The sequence below is a fragment of the Aquarana catesbeiana genome, linkage group LG05, assembly GCF_042186555.1.
Source record: "Aquarana catesbeiana isolate 2022-GZ linkage group LG05, ASM4218655v1, whole genome shotgun sequence".
Lineage (NCBI taxonomy): Eukaryota > Metazoa > Chordata > Amphibia > Anura > Ranidae > Aquarana > Aquarana catesbeiana.
In genome coordinates, this window is record NC_133328.1 from 457,906,045 (window position 1) to 457,921,075 (window position 15,031).

At 40.3% G+C, this 15,031-nt stretch overlaps 1 protein-coding gene across 1 annotated transcript in view; it reads right to left on the reverse strand.

Annotated features, from left to right (window-relative positions):
- Nucleotides 1-9,277: 9,277 nt before the first annotated feature.
- Nucleotides 9,278-15,031, reverse strand: part of TWSG1 (twisted gastrulation BMP signaling modulator 1) — a 67,754-nt gene continuing 62,000 nt past the window's right edge. Inside the window, 1 exon segment of the mRNA XM_073631352.1 lies at nt 9,278-11,799. Coding sequence (XP_073487453.1) covers nt 11,618-11,799 — 182 coding nt within the window. The 3' untranslated portion in view covers nt 9,278-11,617.

A 15,031-nucleotide genomic window follows, 5' to 3' on the forward strand; every position in this document is an offset into this window, starting at 1 on the left:
GGGATTTGGGGAGGATGAAAATGAATTTCTGCTTGGAAGGGGGCTGGGGGAGGATTTGGAGGGGAAGAGGACTTGTACTGGAAGAGGCATTTGGGGGGAAAGATTTGTGCTGGGAGGGGGATTTGGAGGGAGGGTAGGATCTGTGGAAGAATGGGACCAGGGAGGAGGAATTGTGCTGGGAGGGGGGTTTCAGAAGGGAAAGGATTTGTGCTAGCAGGGCAGGTTTGGGATGATATAAGGATTTGTGCTAGAAGGGGGATTACAGTGGGATTGTGCTAGAAGGGGGGAGAGGATGTGTGCTGGAAGGATTTGGAGGGGAAGGGGATTTATACTGGGTGGGAGGATTTGAAGGGAGAAGAGGATTTGTGCAATAAAAGGAACTGGGGTTTGTGTTTGTGCTGAGGGGGGTGGGAGATGTTTTGTGGAGGAAGGAGGTTTTGTGCTATGGGGGATTTAGAGAAGGGGAGGGAAAGATTTGTGCTGGGGAGTAACACAGGGGAGTAGGTATTGTGCTTGGATGAGCACAAGGATGAGGAATTATGATGATAATAGGATGGGGGGGGGGTGAATTTGTGATGGAAGAGAGTTTTTTGGGGAGGCATAAAAGGATTTGTGCTAGAAGGGGGATTTGGGGGGGAAGGAATTGTGCTGGGAGAGGGGGGTGGGGGGCAAGAGGATTTGTACTGGGGGAGGGGGTATGGGGGGTTTTGTGCTGAGAAGGACTGGGGGAAAAGATGATTTATGCTGGGAGCATATAACATTAACCATAAGTAATATAGATGCACACCAGTATAGAAATAAATAATACAAGTTTTACATGAGAGAAGGTTAATAATAGTACATACTTCCAATGTACAAACAGGTGGTATTATCAGCAAAGGGCCAACAAGAGTCCTGGTGGAATTGTGCACATATACCCAGGTATACAGTGCCTTGAAAAAGTATTCATACCCATTGAAATTTTCCACATTTTTAATGTTACAACCAAAAATAAAAAAGTATTTTATTGGAATTTTATGTGATAGACCAAACACAAAGTGGCACATAATTGTGAAGTGGAAGGAAAATGATAAATGGTTTTTAATTTTTTTTTTTTACAAATAAAAATGTGAAAAGTGTGGCATGCATTTGTAATCAGCCCCCCTGAGTCAATACTTTGCAGAACCACCTTTCGCTGCAATTACAGCTACAAATCTTTTTGGGGATGCCTCTACCAGCTTTGCACATCTAGAGAGTGACATTTTTTCCCATGTTTCCTTTCAAAATAGCTCAAGCTCTGTCAGATTGGATGGAGAGCGTCTGTCAACAGCATTTTTGCCACAGATTCTCAATTGGGTTTAGGTCTGGACTGTGACTGGGCCATTTTAACACATTAATATGCTTTTATCTAAACCAGGGGTCTCCAAACTTTCTAAACAAAGAGCTGGTTTACTGTCCTTCAGGTTTTAGGAGGGCCGGACTAGGGCCAGTGGGAGTAGAAAATGTCCTTATGTCCAATTGGAGTAAACAATGCCCTATATTTGTTGTCAGTGGGAGGACTAGTGCCCCATCATTGGTGCCAATAAAAGGAATTGTGTCCCATCGTTGTTGTCTGTGGGAATTGTGACCCATCGTTGGTGTCAATGAGAGGAGGAGTAGTGCCACATTGTTGGTGTCAGTGGAAGGAATTGTGCACTATCGGTGTCTGTGGGAAGAATTGTGCCCTTTGATTTGTGTCAGTGGGAGGATATGAGCTTTTTCTTTGGTGTCAGTGGGAGGAATTATGCCCTATTGTTGGTGTCAGTAGATGGGATAGTGCCCCAAGGAATGAATAAAGGCAAGCAAAGGGCGCAGTTTGGAGACCATTGATCAAAACCATTCCATTATAGCTCTGGCTGTATGTTTAGGGTTGTTGTCCTGCTGGAAGGTGAACCTCCGCCTCAGTCTGAAGTCTTTTGCAGACTCTAACAGGTTATGCTCTTTCCATTTTCGGATGATGGATGGAACAGTGTTCTGTGAGATGTTCAGAGCTTGGGATATTTTTTTTATAACCTAACCCTGCTTTAAACTTTTCCACAGCTTTATCTCTGACCTGTCTGGTGTGTTCCTTGGCCTTCATGATGCTGTTTGTTCACTAAGGTTCTCTAACAAACCTCTGAGGGCTTCACAGAACAGCTGTATTTATACTGAGATTAAATTACACAAAGGTGGACTCTATTTACTAATCAGGTGACTTCTGAAGGCAATTGCTTCCAGATTTTGGTTAAGGGTAGCAAAAGGGGCTGAATATAAATGCATGCTACATTTTTCCGATATTTATTCGTAAACAATTTGGAAAACCATTTATCATTTTCCTTCCACTTCACAATTATGTGCCACTTTGTGTTGGTCTATCGCCTAAAATCCCAATAAAATACATTTACGTTTTTGGCTGTAACATGACAAAATGTAGAAAATTTCAAGGGGTATGAATACTTTTACAAGGCACTGTACCATATTCTCACACTGTATTCACTCTGTAGTCGCCAGATTGATGTGACATCTAACTTAATCGAACGTATACCATACTTTTTTTAATAATCACTGGATCACCTTATACCTGTGCCTTCGACAACTTTCCACCACTTCTGCTTTTCCTTAGATCACTCATTTGTGTCTCCTCTTTGTACATCCCAAAAAATGAAATTTTTAATATTCCAAATTTTGTTAAAATCAAATTCTTCCAAAAAAAGCTATTTAACAGTTTTTGATTTAAATCAGAAAGTTAGAGTTAGAAAGACACAAAGGAGCAGAGTTTTCTGTAGCCTATGTAGTGGGTCAAATCAGAGGGCCTGCAGTATTTCAGCCAAGAGGGCCCCAATTTGATTCTTATCCAGGGCCCCGATTTGATTCTTATTCAGGGCCCCAGTATTTCTATAACCAGCCCTGACAAGAACACAACACTGGTTATTTCCTCAACCACCCACAACAAATCTTAGGATAAACCAGGTAAACACTATCCTACATTCAAAAAGATTGACCTAGAGCCCTAGAGGTAGTTCTCAAAAGTTTAAAAAGATTTGTGTACCCTTGCACCACCTGTGTTGGTTATGAACTGGAGGACACAGTCTCTAAACGTATATAAAAAGTTACAAAATAAACAGTTATCAAAATTATTATGGTCACAGCCCTATTATTTCTATTGGACTAAATGAAAAATTTGAGGTGGGACTGTTGTGTCCTGCATAGTTCAGAACAGAAGCAGCATGACATCAGAGGGCAGTTAGGTGTAAAACTAGAACAGGGGATCATACTCTATGGTGGCGGTGCCAGGGATTTTACAGTAACAGATTAAAATTAATGTGTCTGCAATGTAAGCAGCTGCCCTCTCGTATTGCAAAGAGAAAATAATGAGCGGAGCAAATAAATGGTTGGGCTTGAGTCCCAAGTCCAACCAAACTTTTTTAATAGCATGTGAAATGATTAAAGCCTCTGTCAGGTTTTTTTTTGCCATTTGTGCTATTGCTGGTTACTGCCTGGTGTCTATACAGAAAGTTGGGAAATCTCCCCAACAAGGAAAAGAATTGCAATAAAAACCTAAAAGGGGATGTGGGAGCTGTGTATAACACTTCGCTTTCCACCTTGGGGGGGCGGGCACGAGTTGGCAGGTTCCATTGGATTGCGGAGTACATTGGATATCTCATTCTGTCTCTTCTTTCTTTTTTTTCCCCCATTTCCTTTTTCTGATATTCAGATACGTTCCCTTTAACGGACTATATTATTGCTCATTGTCAGGGCTGGGCCCAGCCCTTCCTTCTCTGAGCTGGCCGCTCAGCTGTCGGCTAATTGCCAGCTCCTATCTCTCCACAGTGACTTCACCTGCTGATGATCCTGCTCGTCGGTCCTGCCTACTTAAGCCGTCCAGTCCAGATGATCTCTGCCTTCGCCTTGGTCACATCTCTAGAGACGCTCTCCTGTGTTCCTGTTAAAGACTTGCTTGGCCGACATTCCTTCTGGCTCCCTGACATCTTGGCTTGTCTGTCTATCCGTTCCGGTTCCTGACCTGTGGCTGTTTTGACTATGTTTACCTTTTTTTTATTATTATTAAAGTGTGATTTAACTGTACTTCTCTCTCAGTCTGATTCATGGTTTCTCACACTCATGCCTTGTCCACATGCTCGCTGTATGCTTACATCGGCTATGTTTTTCGTGATAACCTGGGTTCACTGTATGATGTTATGCTTTTTACAGTTCCTGATGTGTTCTTTTTGAGCTGAGCTATCAAGTTTAACTGGGAATTTGCCTTCTTCCTCTGATCGGCGTATATTAGAAGATGAATTAGTCCCTGATTGTATGATATTGTGTAATTTTCCCCTGTAGTTTGTTGTGCTTACTATTTGTATAAATAAAATATAAAAATTACAGTTTAAAAAAAAAAAAAGAAAACCCTAAAAAAGGAGGTTCTTACCCTTCTCTACCTTAGAAAGCCATTTCATTACCGCCTGTGATCTTGTTTACAGGAAGTGATGGAAAGTCCCCCTAATGGTTACAGTATTATTTCTAAAGGATGGCTAAATAAAAGAACAAAAATTGTATATATTGCAGATTACCAGTCCTCGGATAGTGATGGCTGCATTAACTTTTCAGCTGAGTATTTTTAAGCAGGTACAGAAAATACCAGTTGAGCTTGCAGCGTCTGTTACTTCCTGTGAGCTGAACAGAAAGCAAAACCAAGCTCCTGTAAACTGCTCGTGTCCCTATGCCCTATATAATAGTGATGAGCAAAGGCAGAAATATTTGTAGTCCAGCTTCAGTGGCAACCATGTTCCTCTGCATAGCTACAGCGAAGGAGTCAACATAGCCACCCTAGGGGAAGCATATTGTTTGCAGGATCACCAGGTGGAAACAAAATTGAAAAAAAATTAATGCAAGCACCACATCTAAGGACTGGTAAACTTCAAATTTATTAAATGGTTTGTTTGGGTTAAGATACATTGACAGAGGATCTAACCCTTTCCTACTTGTTCAAAATTAAAACAATTGGTTAGAGTTGTGGTTTAATGTTGCAATGTTGACAGGAAACCATGGAGGCTGCCATCACTGACTTCACCCTTTGATAATGCCAATTGCTTGCCTGTCATGCTTACCCTTATTGTTCAGTGCCTTGAATCACTGATCCAAGTATGCATATCAGGACATCTGATGTTTTTTTAGTCTCTACTTGTTCTGGGTCAGAGATAGCCATGCATCTGACATTTTCAGTAATGGGTCAGTCATCTTCAACTCTGTACAGGAAAACAAACTGCAGGACAAGCTTGGGTGTATATAATGTTTAAAGTGTATAATAATAAACAGTTCTAACAAATGTTAAAACCTCTTAGTGCCTAGTTCACACTATTGCTCTAATACAGGGGTCTCCAAACCGTGGCCCTTTGCTAGCCGTTATCTGGCTCTTGGGGTCCTATTCCTTCCACTCGCACCAACAATGGGGCACCATTTCTTCCACTGATACCAATAATGGGGTACTATTCTTCCCACTTATACCAATGATGGGGCACTACCCTTCTTACTACTGACCACCAACTCCGAGGCCATGTTTATTCTCACTAATGCTGGGCCTGAGACATTTTCTACCAACACTGACCACAATTCGCCCCCCCCCCCCCCCCGTAGTATGGAGGACACTAAACTGGCCCTTTGTTTGGTAAGTTTGGGGACCCCTGCTCTAATATATTGGATTCTATTAAGTCCTTGCTATCGGTTGTATATTGCAGAGCAGGCCCTATAGAAGGTACAGGCAAGCAGCTATACTGAGAGATCAAACAATAAAAACAAAAAAGTTTGAGTCTAAGCCATCACCTAAATATCTATATCAAAGTAAAACTTGAACTGGGTTTCAAGGGAACACAAAACAGGTGATCTCACTCCCCCTAATGTTTATAAACCGAAAACCAACATAGCGTAGTGCTACCCCTAAGCATCAAAAATGTGCAAACAACATGTCAACATGTGTAATCAATGTTTAGAAAGCAAAAAAAAAATAGTCCAAAAGCTGAACTGTGCCTCCCCAAATCCTCTTCTTACATAAGAACAAGTAAATAAAATGTGTACTCCACCAAGTGAAAACTCAAAACAGCTCACCTCCAAGGATGACCTTTAATGATGAATTGACGTCAAACAGTTCTTGCTGTCCCTGGCAGCGCTGATGCAGATACAGGCAACAGATCTTTTCAATAATCCTCAATTCATACCATACCATGCTCATGTAGAGATATACCATATAAAAGAAAGGAAACTGATAGGGTTCACTGTTTATTAAATTAAAGGTATAGAGACTAAAACAAGTCACAAAGATAGCACATGACTGACCGTTTGACCTCAATTAATTATTAGGTCATCTTTGGAGGTGAGCAGATTTGAGTTTTCACTTAGTGTCTTATGTAAGAAGATGATTTACAGTCAACCACAGCTGAAGAAATCTGGTGATGACTGTCACGGTTCAGCTTTTTAACTCTCTGAACATTTATTGTACAGAGCTTGTTTAGAGGCAGGAAAAAAAAAAAAAAAACCCTTCTGGTTTGCTTTTCTGATTGGAGCTTACTGGCAGAAAAAAAAAAAAAAAAAAGTGAAACTCATCTAAACTCTGTGCAAAAAATGCTCTATATGAGCGTGTCTTACTGCCAAGCAAACAAATCTTCTGCAGGGTGCCCCATGTCCTCAACGCTATGATTCTTCATTGCAGCTGGCATCATTCTCTGCCAGCTGCAAACTTCAGAGCTGAGGGAAGGTTCCCTAGGCTCATCCTCAGCTCTGAAATGTACCATGACACACACAAGGCACCTGGGAGGGAGGAAATTTTGTATGGCACACTGTATCTGAGGTCTGCAAATTCAGGGAGGGGGGAATTGCACAGGGGGACAGACTGACCTGACAGGAAAAACAAAAATGTGTGGGGGGGTGGGGGGAGATTGGTGTTGGGGGGTTGGAAGGGGATTAGTGCTAGGAAATGGATTGGAGGGGGATGATTTGTGTGGATGGTGAAGTTGGAAGGAGGGATGTGAGAGGGATTGTGTTTGGAGGAGAAAGAGGATTTGTACTAGGAGAGGGGATTTGGGTGGAGGATTTGTTGCTAAGAGGGGGGGGGGGGTTGGAGGGTATACCATTTGTGCTGGGAGACAAGATATGGTGTAAGAATAGGATTAAGTCCTTAGGGAAGGGATCTGAAAGGGGGTGGGGAAGATTTGTGCTGGGGAAGGGTTGGAGAGTTTGTGCTGGGGAAAAGAGGGGGGGTATTTAGTGCTGGGGGGATTTGTCCTAGGAAAAGGAATTTGGGGAGGGTGGAAGAGGATTTGTGCTGGGAGGAGGGGGGATTTACCGGCCAGATTTTAAAAGTTTTACCTTAGGGAGATGCAGACTAGAATACTGCAATCACTAAGCAGCAAATGATATCACCTGTGATGTATTTAAGTTATCTTGCAAACCTGGCCAGTTAGTGGGTCCTGAGGACAGGAGTTGAGAACCACTGAAGTAGAGGGAGGAGCGAGAAAGCACACTCAGTGCAGTGAATTCAGGCGAGTACACAGTATCGAGGGATATGCTTTGTTCATTTTTCATATCTGAGGTCTACATCTACTTTAACCCCGGAAGGATTCATCGCCAGTTATCAACAGGAGTATGAACAGGTATGCCCATTTTTTTTTTTTTTAATACTATTGATGTGTGGTACAGTATTAAGCACTTCAGCTCCGGAAGGTTTTACCCACTTCCTGACCAGGCAATTGTTTGTGATATGGCAGTTTGTCGCTTTAACAGACAAGTGCACGGTCGTGCGACGCTGTACCCAAACAAAATTGAGGGTTTTTTCCCCACAAATAGAACTTTCTTTTGGTGGTATTTGATCATCTCTGCGGTTTTTATTTTTTGTGCTATAAGCAAAAAAAAAAAAAAAAAAAAAAGACAATTTGGGGGAAAAAAAAATATATATATTTTTTGCTATAATAAATATCCATAAATAAAATTTTAAAAAAGTCTCCAGCAGTTTAGGCCAATATGTATTCATATTTTTTGCTAAAAAAATAAAATCGCAATAAGCATATATCAATTGGTTTGCACAAAAGTTATAGCGTCTACAAAATAGGGGATATATTTATGGCATTTTTAGTATACTTTTTTTATACTAGTAATGGCAGTGATCAGCGACTTTTAGTGGGACTGCAACATTGCGGCGGACAGATCGGACATTTGACTTTTTTGGGACCAGTGACATTACAGTTATCAAAAATAGCCACTGATCACTGTATAAATGACACTGGCAGGGAAGGGGTTAACACTAGGGGGCGATCAAGGGGTTAAGTGTTCCCTAGGGAGGTGTTTCCAACTGGGGGGGGAGTGGACTGACTGGGAGTAGAGAGAGATCGCTGTTCCCGATCACTAGGAACAGACGATCTCTCTCTACTCCCCTGTCAGAACGGGGATCTGTTTGTTTACATTGACAGATCCCCATTCTGGCTCTCTGTGGAGCGATTGTGAGTGGCCGGCAGACGTCGCAGCCGCCAGCACCATGGGTGCTTCTGCTATTGCCATTAAAAGGGACCAACGTACACCTATGGCGATTTGCGCAGCTGAGCCAACCTGCCGCAGTATAACTGCGGCGGCCGGTTGGCAAGTGGTTAATTAGCATAGGTAAACCAGATTTTTTTTGCCTGTGATTGGGCAGTGAAGGAACAACAGCATATTAATAAGGGAATTCCTGCATCTACCTTTTCTGTAAGGATGTTCCTGTACATATTGTTTAGAAGAGCAGATCGCATGGACAGGATGGTCTCTGGCCACATGATCAGCTGATGTCATTGACATTAGTTGGTCAGTTGTACTGCTCTTAGCACACCACAAATTCCATAGTCTATCTCTGGAGTGAGTAAGAGAGGGTGGCTACGTTCCTACATACAGTGGGACCATAGAGAATGAACATAGCCACCCCCTAACAGGAAGTCAGATCACAGCAGCATAATTTGGAGGTGGCTGAGAAGAATGGAAGGTACGTTTAAAAAAAGTTAAGAATACATACTTGGAACAGGTTTTTTTTTTTTTTTTTTTTAACAGAGTTTAGGGTCACTTAAAAGCCAGATAAACAATTACATAGCAAGGTACAGCAATGCCAGTTCTGGACCATTATAACAGGTAAGCAGAATCTGACAGTGAAATAACTTTAGAACCGGGGGTAAATACGGAACACACAGTTAAATGAGGACATTTCCATTAACCTTATATATATATACTCCATTTGTGTCCAAAAGGAATTAATTAAAAACACAAACAGTTTTAAAAATATAAATGGTTTATGGCAACACTGCAACAGAATTGAAAGTGCAAGAAATGGGAATACTCCCCAAAATAAGGGTGAGAATAACAAAAGATGATGAGAGCAAATATACTTTTAAAGTAAATGTGGACTTTTCAGAAGAGTACAATGAATTAACAGTGCTTGATAGAAATAGAAGAAGCTATTTGGTTTTCCCTTTTACATATTACAATTCTTGAAGTAGTTGCCTTTCCTACAGTCCTTCACCATAAACCGTAAATTTCATTTTGAGTAGAGTAGGCACTGTACAGAATTAGACTTTATTTTGCAAAACTTGTTTAGTTTTAGTACTGTACACCTCCTTTTACAATCTCATTGCCCATTCTCCCACCTGTATTGTTGCCAGTGGAACTCCAAATGAAGCCAAAATACACTATAATTTAAAGCAGAGCTCCAAATATGCATCATTATAGCCTTCGTGGAATCTAAGCACAAGACACCATTCAGATGGTATATGGTCCCTTCCAGGATTGCTAGTATTAATACACAGGCTTCCTCCCAATGCTTTAGACAATTTGGCCAAATAGGCACAATGGCACATATCTGGTGGAGATGTCCTAAAGTGACTAGATTTTGGATAAGTGTTCAATTTTATACATACGGTTACAGGGGTGAACCTTACTAGAGCTACAGAGATTGCTCTCTAAAAAAAAAAAAAAAAAGATAAGGGTATATTCCTTACACTTAAAATAGCTGTAGCACATTGTTGGAACCAGTCAACAGTGACGTTTGCCTATGTCAAGCAAAAATTTAACTGGATCATGATTAATGACAAAATAACCTAATCTAGATTTGGTAAGACGTGTCAACCTTGGATACAATATCGGTCATTGGATGAGTGAGGATGGAGGCAAGGCCATCCTGACTGTTCTTGACTTTTATTCCCTCTTTCTTTTCCCACACCTTTTTTTACCTTCCTTATCTACCGAGATGTCCAGATTATATACACCCTGAATATGTCATCCTTGACCATAAAGGAGTTATCTATATTTTAAGCTTGTTTCTTTATACCATCTGGGGCATAATTTATTCTAGGACACCTGTGTTTCTATTGTGAAGCTTGATTCTACCTGCCTGTCCGTATATCCCTTGGATACTTCTGTTAATTTTTTTTCTATGTAGAAATATCGCTTATCAATGATTGGACTGGTCTATTTTTTGACTTGGTCCGTTTTGCATCTGGAAGGGTTCTTCTTGTTATACCTTTTATATGTCTGCTTTATAATATACCATGACTGTATATGGCTCACCACTTTTGTATATTATACAAAAATCAATAAAGAGATTGCAATATAAAGCAGAGCTCCAAGATCAATGGTCCTGCATAGCCCCCCTTTGCCAGAATCTGGTAAAACTTTATTCAATTGTAAGTGTCTGTGCTTAAAAAACGATTTTTAAATTGCAGGTCAGATGGCCTTCTGGGAATTTTCCTCCCTTCAGGCAGGCTGCATCTAGTAGTAGGACAGTAGTAGGTTACACTCTAGTGACATGGACAATGCTTGGGACTACATTTCCTTTGCAGTTTTGTATGTGCACAGGATAGGATGAGGGAGTGCCTATGTCAGGGAACCCCTTCTAGCACTAATATAGGATGTGTGGCTTTGATAGTTGATAAGCTGCTAAATCACGCAGAGCGTCATGCGATGCATAAAAAGTGGCCTAAAAATTTTTTAAAAAGCAAGCCTATTAATCATGTAATCAAAAATGCAAAGGAAGAAGAGGATTAAGTGAGTGACCCTTGCAAAGCAGGCAATACAAAAAGTATGTTATATTACTGAATATTGTGAAACTTGAGTTGGACTTTTTTTTAACTCTAAGTGACTGAAAAAGCAAGAGGAGCAGTTCCTACTGTAAATTCACTAAACAGCAATAATTATAGTTCTACCAACACTTGTCCCCATTAACCTCTATCCATAATAAAACTAGTAGCTTGGTGCATAGGTCTGACAGCTGATAAGTAAACTTAAAACCATTGTTAAACTGCATAGATATAAACTATATAATAAAAACTTAAATTTGACATTGCATATAAAAATACATTCTGTGAATGTGAAATGAGCATCTAAAATCTTCATATAAAAAAAAAAACCAGAGTATAAAAAACAAAACCAAAAAAAAAAAAAAAGTCTACTCAATGTCGTATTCCTCTACGTAGTAGCTGATGTCCTGATGTCCCTCAAGGTTTAACTGTCTGGGTAGACAGTGGTGAGACAGTTTTTTCTTCATTGTAGATCTCATCTCAATAAAAAGGGAAGGAGGTTTATACAGTAGAAACACTGATGGAGAAAGATCAGGTCTTCAAACCATGCAGTTCATACACTTCACTGTTTTGCTTCCATAGTCGATACACTCTGGGCCGACACACTCACAGCATGCATTGTGAAACCATCGGTATTTCGATGCTCCCATAGACGTGCACGAATTCTTGCACTGGTGGATGGACATGCAGTCATCAAAATATACCACTGTGCACATGTGTTCTGCAAAGAAAACATTTCAAAAAAATAAAAGTTATGGTTTTAGTGTCCCAAACATCAGTCTGAAAGCAACATGGTTTTGTTGTCTTTTGCAATGATTGTGCAAACTATTTCCCAAACATAATCATGGCTTAACTTCAACTCCTCTTTGAACTGACATTAAAGCATTTTTTTTTATGAGACGCTTATAGTAGGACATACATAAAGTAAGGTTGTAGTTTCAAATGGAAGCACGCATGAACCGAGACGGCAAGAAACCATAGGTCCTGACGGGCACAGGGGGCACCTGCATAACTGAAGTTGGCCAGCACGGCTAGGGGACAGTTAGTGGAGGAAGAGGAGAGGAGACATTTTTAGAATAGAAAGAGCATGCAAGTCTTACTATAAGAATCACATTTTTCAAAATAGGCTTTAATGACACTTTGGGTAAAAATTAAAATAAAAAAACAAACATTTACAAGAAATGATTTTGATTTTTTGACTGCTGTTGGATCTAGTCTTGTTTTTAGTGGCTGTGGGAAGATAGACCTCTAAATGCCAAATCATTCTGCCTGCCAGTCTTGGTCAGTAGAGGCAGTAGGGCAAGAGAAAGTGATTGGTGAAATGCAGAATGCAACATATGTTATACCACAAACCTCTCTCTCTTGCCCTGGTGTCTCTTTACCTGCACCTAATACAGTCAGTGATTTATTGGCTCGTGTCTAAATTGGCCCTGGTATGTGTATGTATGAATGTGAGTTAGGGACCTTAGTTTGTAATCTCCTTGAGGGCAGGGACTGATGTGAATGTACACTATATTCAATTCAAAATGGCAAGACAAAAAGGTGTTTCAAATCTAGATATATTTCATTTCATCAGAAGCTTTTTTTTTTTTTTTTTAGGTTACCCGTGCATCTCAGCCAGGTGAAAAAAAAACTCGTGTGGAGCAAGCTTCCAGAGCCCTATCTAGACAGGAGTCCATTTGTCTTCCATCTCTGTTTGGAGCCTTTAGTTGAACCACTTACAATCTAGGAACAGCATACATCACATCCACTGTTGCCCCTGTAGCTGCCAAAAAAAATCCTGTAACTTGGCCAGTCAGTAATTTCTGCCTTCACAGTCAAGCACAAAAAACGTACAGTTTGTAAAGAAGACTATTTGTTTTCCCTACCATTCATAAACAGTGTTTATATGGCAAACAGGGTGTGAGAGGACCTGGCATCCAAAACAAAGAAAAAAAAAAAACCTTAGCTATTAAATATAATTCAAGCTTTACCACTGGAAAATATGACAAATCCAAGCATAGACACTGGGCAAAGGCCAAGTACTGTGGGTGGCTGAAACACAGCAGCATGTGAAGCTCATGTATAAGTTTAGTATTGTGCAAAAACAAAGGCTGTGCAATGTAGGTTTTTTACAGGATTTCCTGACAAACATTTATTTTTCTTCTCTGACAGCTGTTCTAGAGGAAGCACTACATCACCTCCGGAGTCACAAATCCTATTTACAATCTAGGTTATATTAGGACATCCTGAAGTAAGGCACATCTGCACAGCCTAACACAAGGTTATATATATATATATATATATATATATATATATATATATATATATATATATATATATATATATATGAACAAATAAATATACCTGCTAATAGTCATAAAGTAAACAGAAAATTCTCAAGTACAAACAGTGCTCCACGTGTTTATGAAATCTAAGGTTTGAAGCAAACGGACAGTGCATCATCACAAATTATAAAAAAAATAAAAAGGTTACCTTGGATTTTCAACATTCAAAAATAATTTTTCAGAGCTTTGTAATGGATACTTTCTCATGCTTTGGACAATAAGCCCAAACTTGAAAGGATGCCACCTCTGGTTAATTAGCCACAGCATCTCAACTTGACAGCGTAGAGCAGCGTATAAATCACAAATCAGAGCACAACAGCATCCTGAAGCTTGGTCATAGTAACTTCAATAAAACAAATTTTAAAGCCACTCACAATTGTAGATTGTAGTATGCATTGCACCTATCAGGTCCTTCTCTAGGTGGATTACTGAACCAAGAGAACACTCAATTACGTCTACTGTGTGTTTTGCTGCTTCCTTGTAATCTAAGGGAGAACCTGATTGCCCTAGAAGAGCAGGAAGGATTTATTTTCCTATTGGAGAAAATTGGACCATACCCAAGCAGGTTTCTTTTTTGTCTCTCCCTGGATCATCTGCGGGTTTAGGATTTGGTTAAACTCAATGGACATTTGCACTTTCAGCCAGAAAAAAAAACACATCATACATACACATCAGCTACAAGTATTTGAGCCCCTGCTAATATTGTACACTTGCCCACTGACAAAGAAATTTTAATGGTAAGTTTATTTTAAACAATGAGAGACAGAATAACAAATATATCCAGAAACACGCATTATAAATTGATTGCATTTTAATGAGTGAAATAAGTATTTGATCCCCTATCAATGAGCATGATTTCTGGCTCCCAGGTGTCTTCTATACAGGTAACAAGCTGAGATTAGGAGCACTCTTAAAGGGAGTGCTCCTACTCTCAGCTTGTTACCTGTATAAGAGACACCTGTCCACAGAAGCAATCAGATTCCAATCTCTCCACTATGGCCAAGACAAGAGATAGTAGGCCTACACAAGGCTGGAATGGGCTACAAGACCAATCGCCAAGCAACTTGGTGAGAGGGTGACAACAGTTGATGCGATTATTCCCAAACAGAAGAAACACAAAATAACTGACGATCTTCCTTGGTCTGGGGATCCATGCATAATCTCACCTCCTGGAGTTTCAATGATCATGAGAACGGTGAGGAATCAGCCCAGAACGACACAGGAGAATCTTGTCAATGATCTCAAGTCAGAAAACAATTGGCACTACACTACGCCGTGAATGACTGAAATCCTGCAGCACCCGCAAGGTTCTCTGCACAAGAAAGCGCATGTATAGGCCTTGTATGAAGTTTGCTAATGAACATCTGAATGATTCAGAGGAGAACTGGGTGAAAGTGTTGAAGTCAGATGAGTCCAAAATCAAGCTTGTTGGCATCAACACAGCTTGCTGTGTTTGGAGGAGGAAGAGGAATGCTTGATTTTGGACTCATCTGACTGATTCCTCACCGTTCTCATGATCATTGAAACTGTTAGCCTATGACCCCAAGAACACCATCCCCACCGTAAAACATTAAGGTGGAAACATTATGGGGGTGTTTTTCTGCTAAGAGGAAAGGACAACTTCAC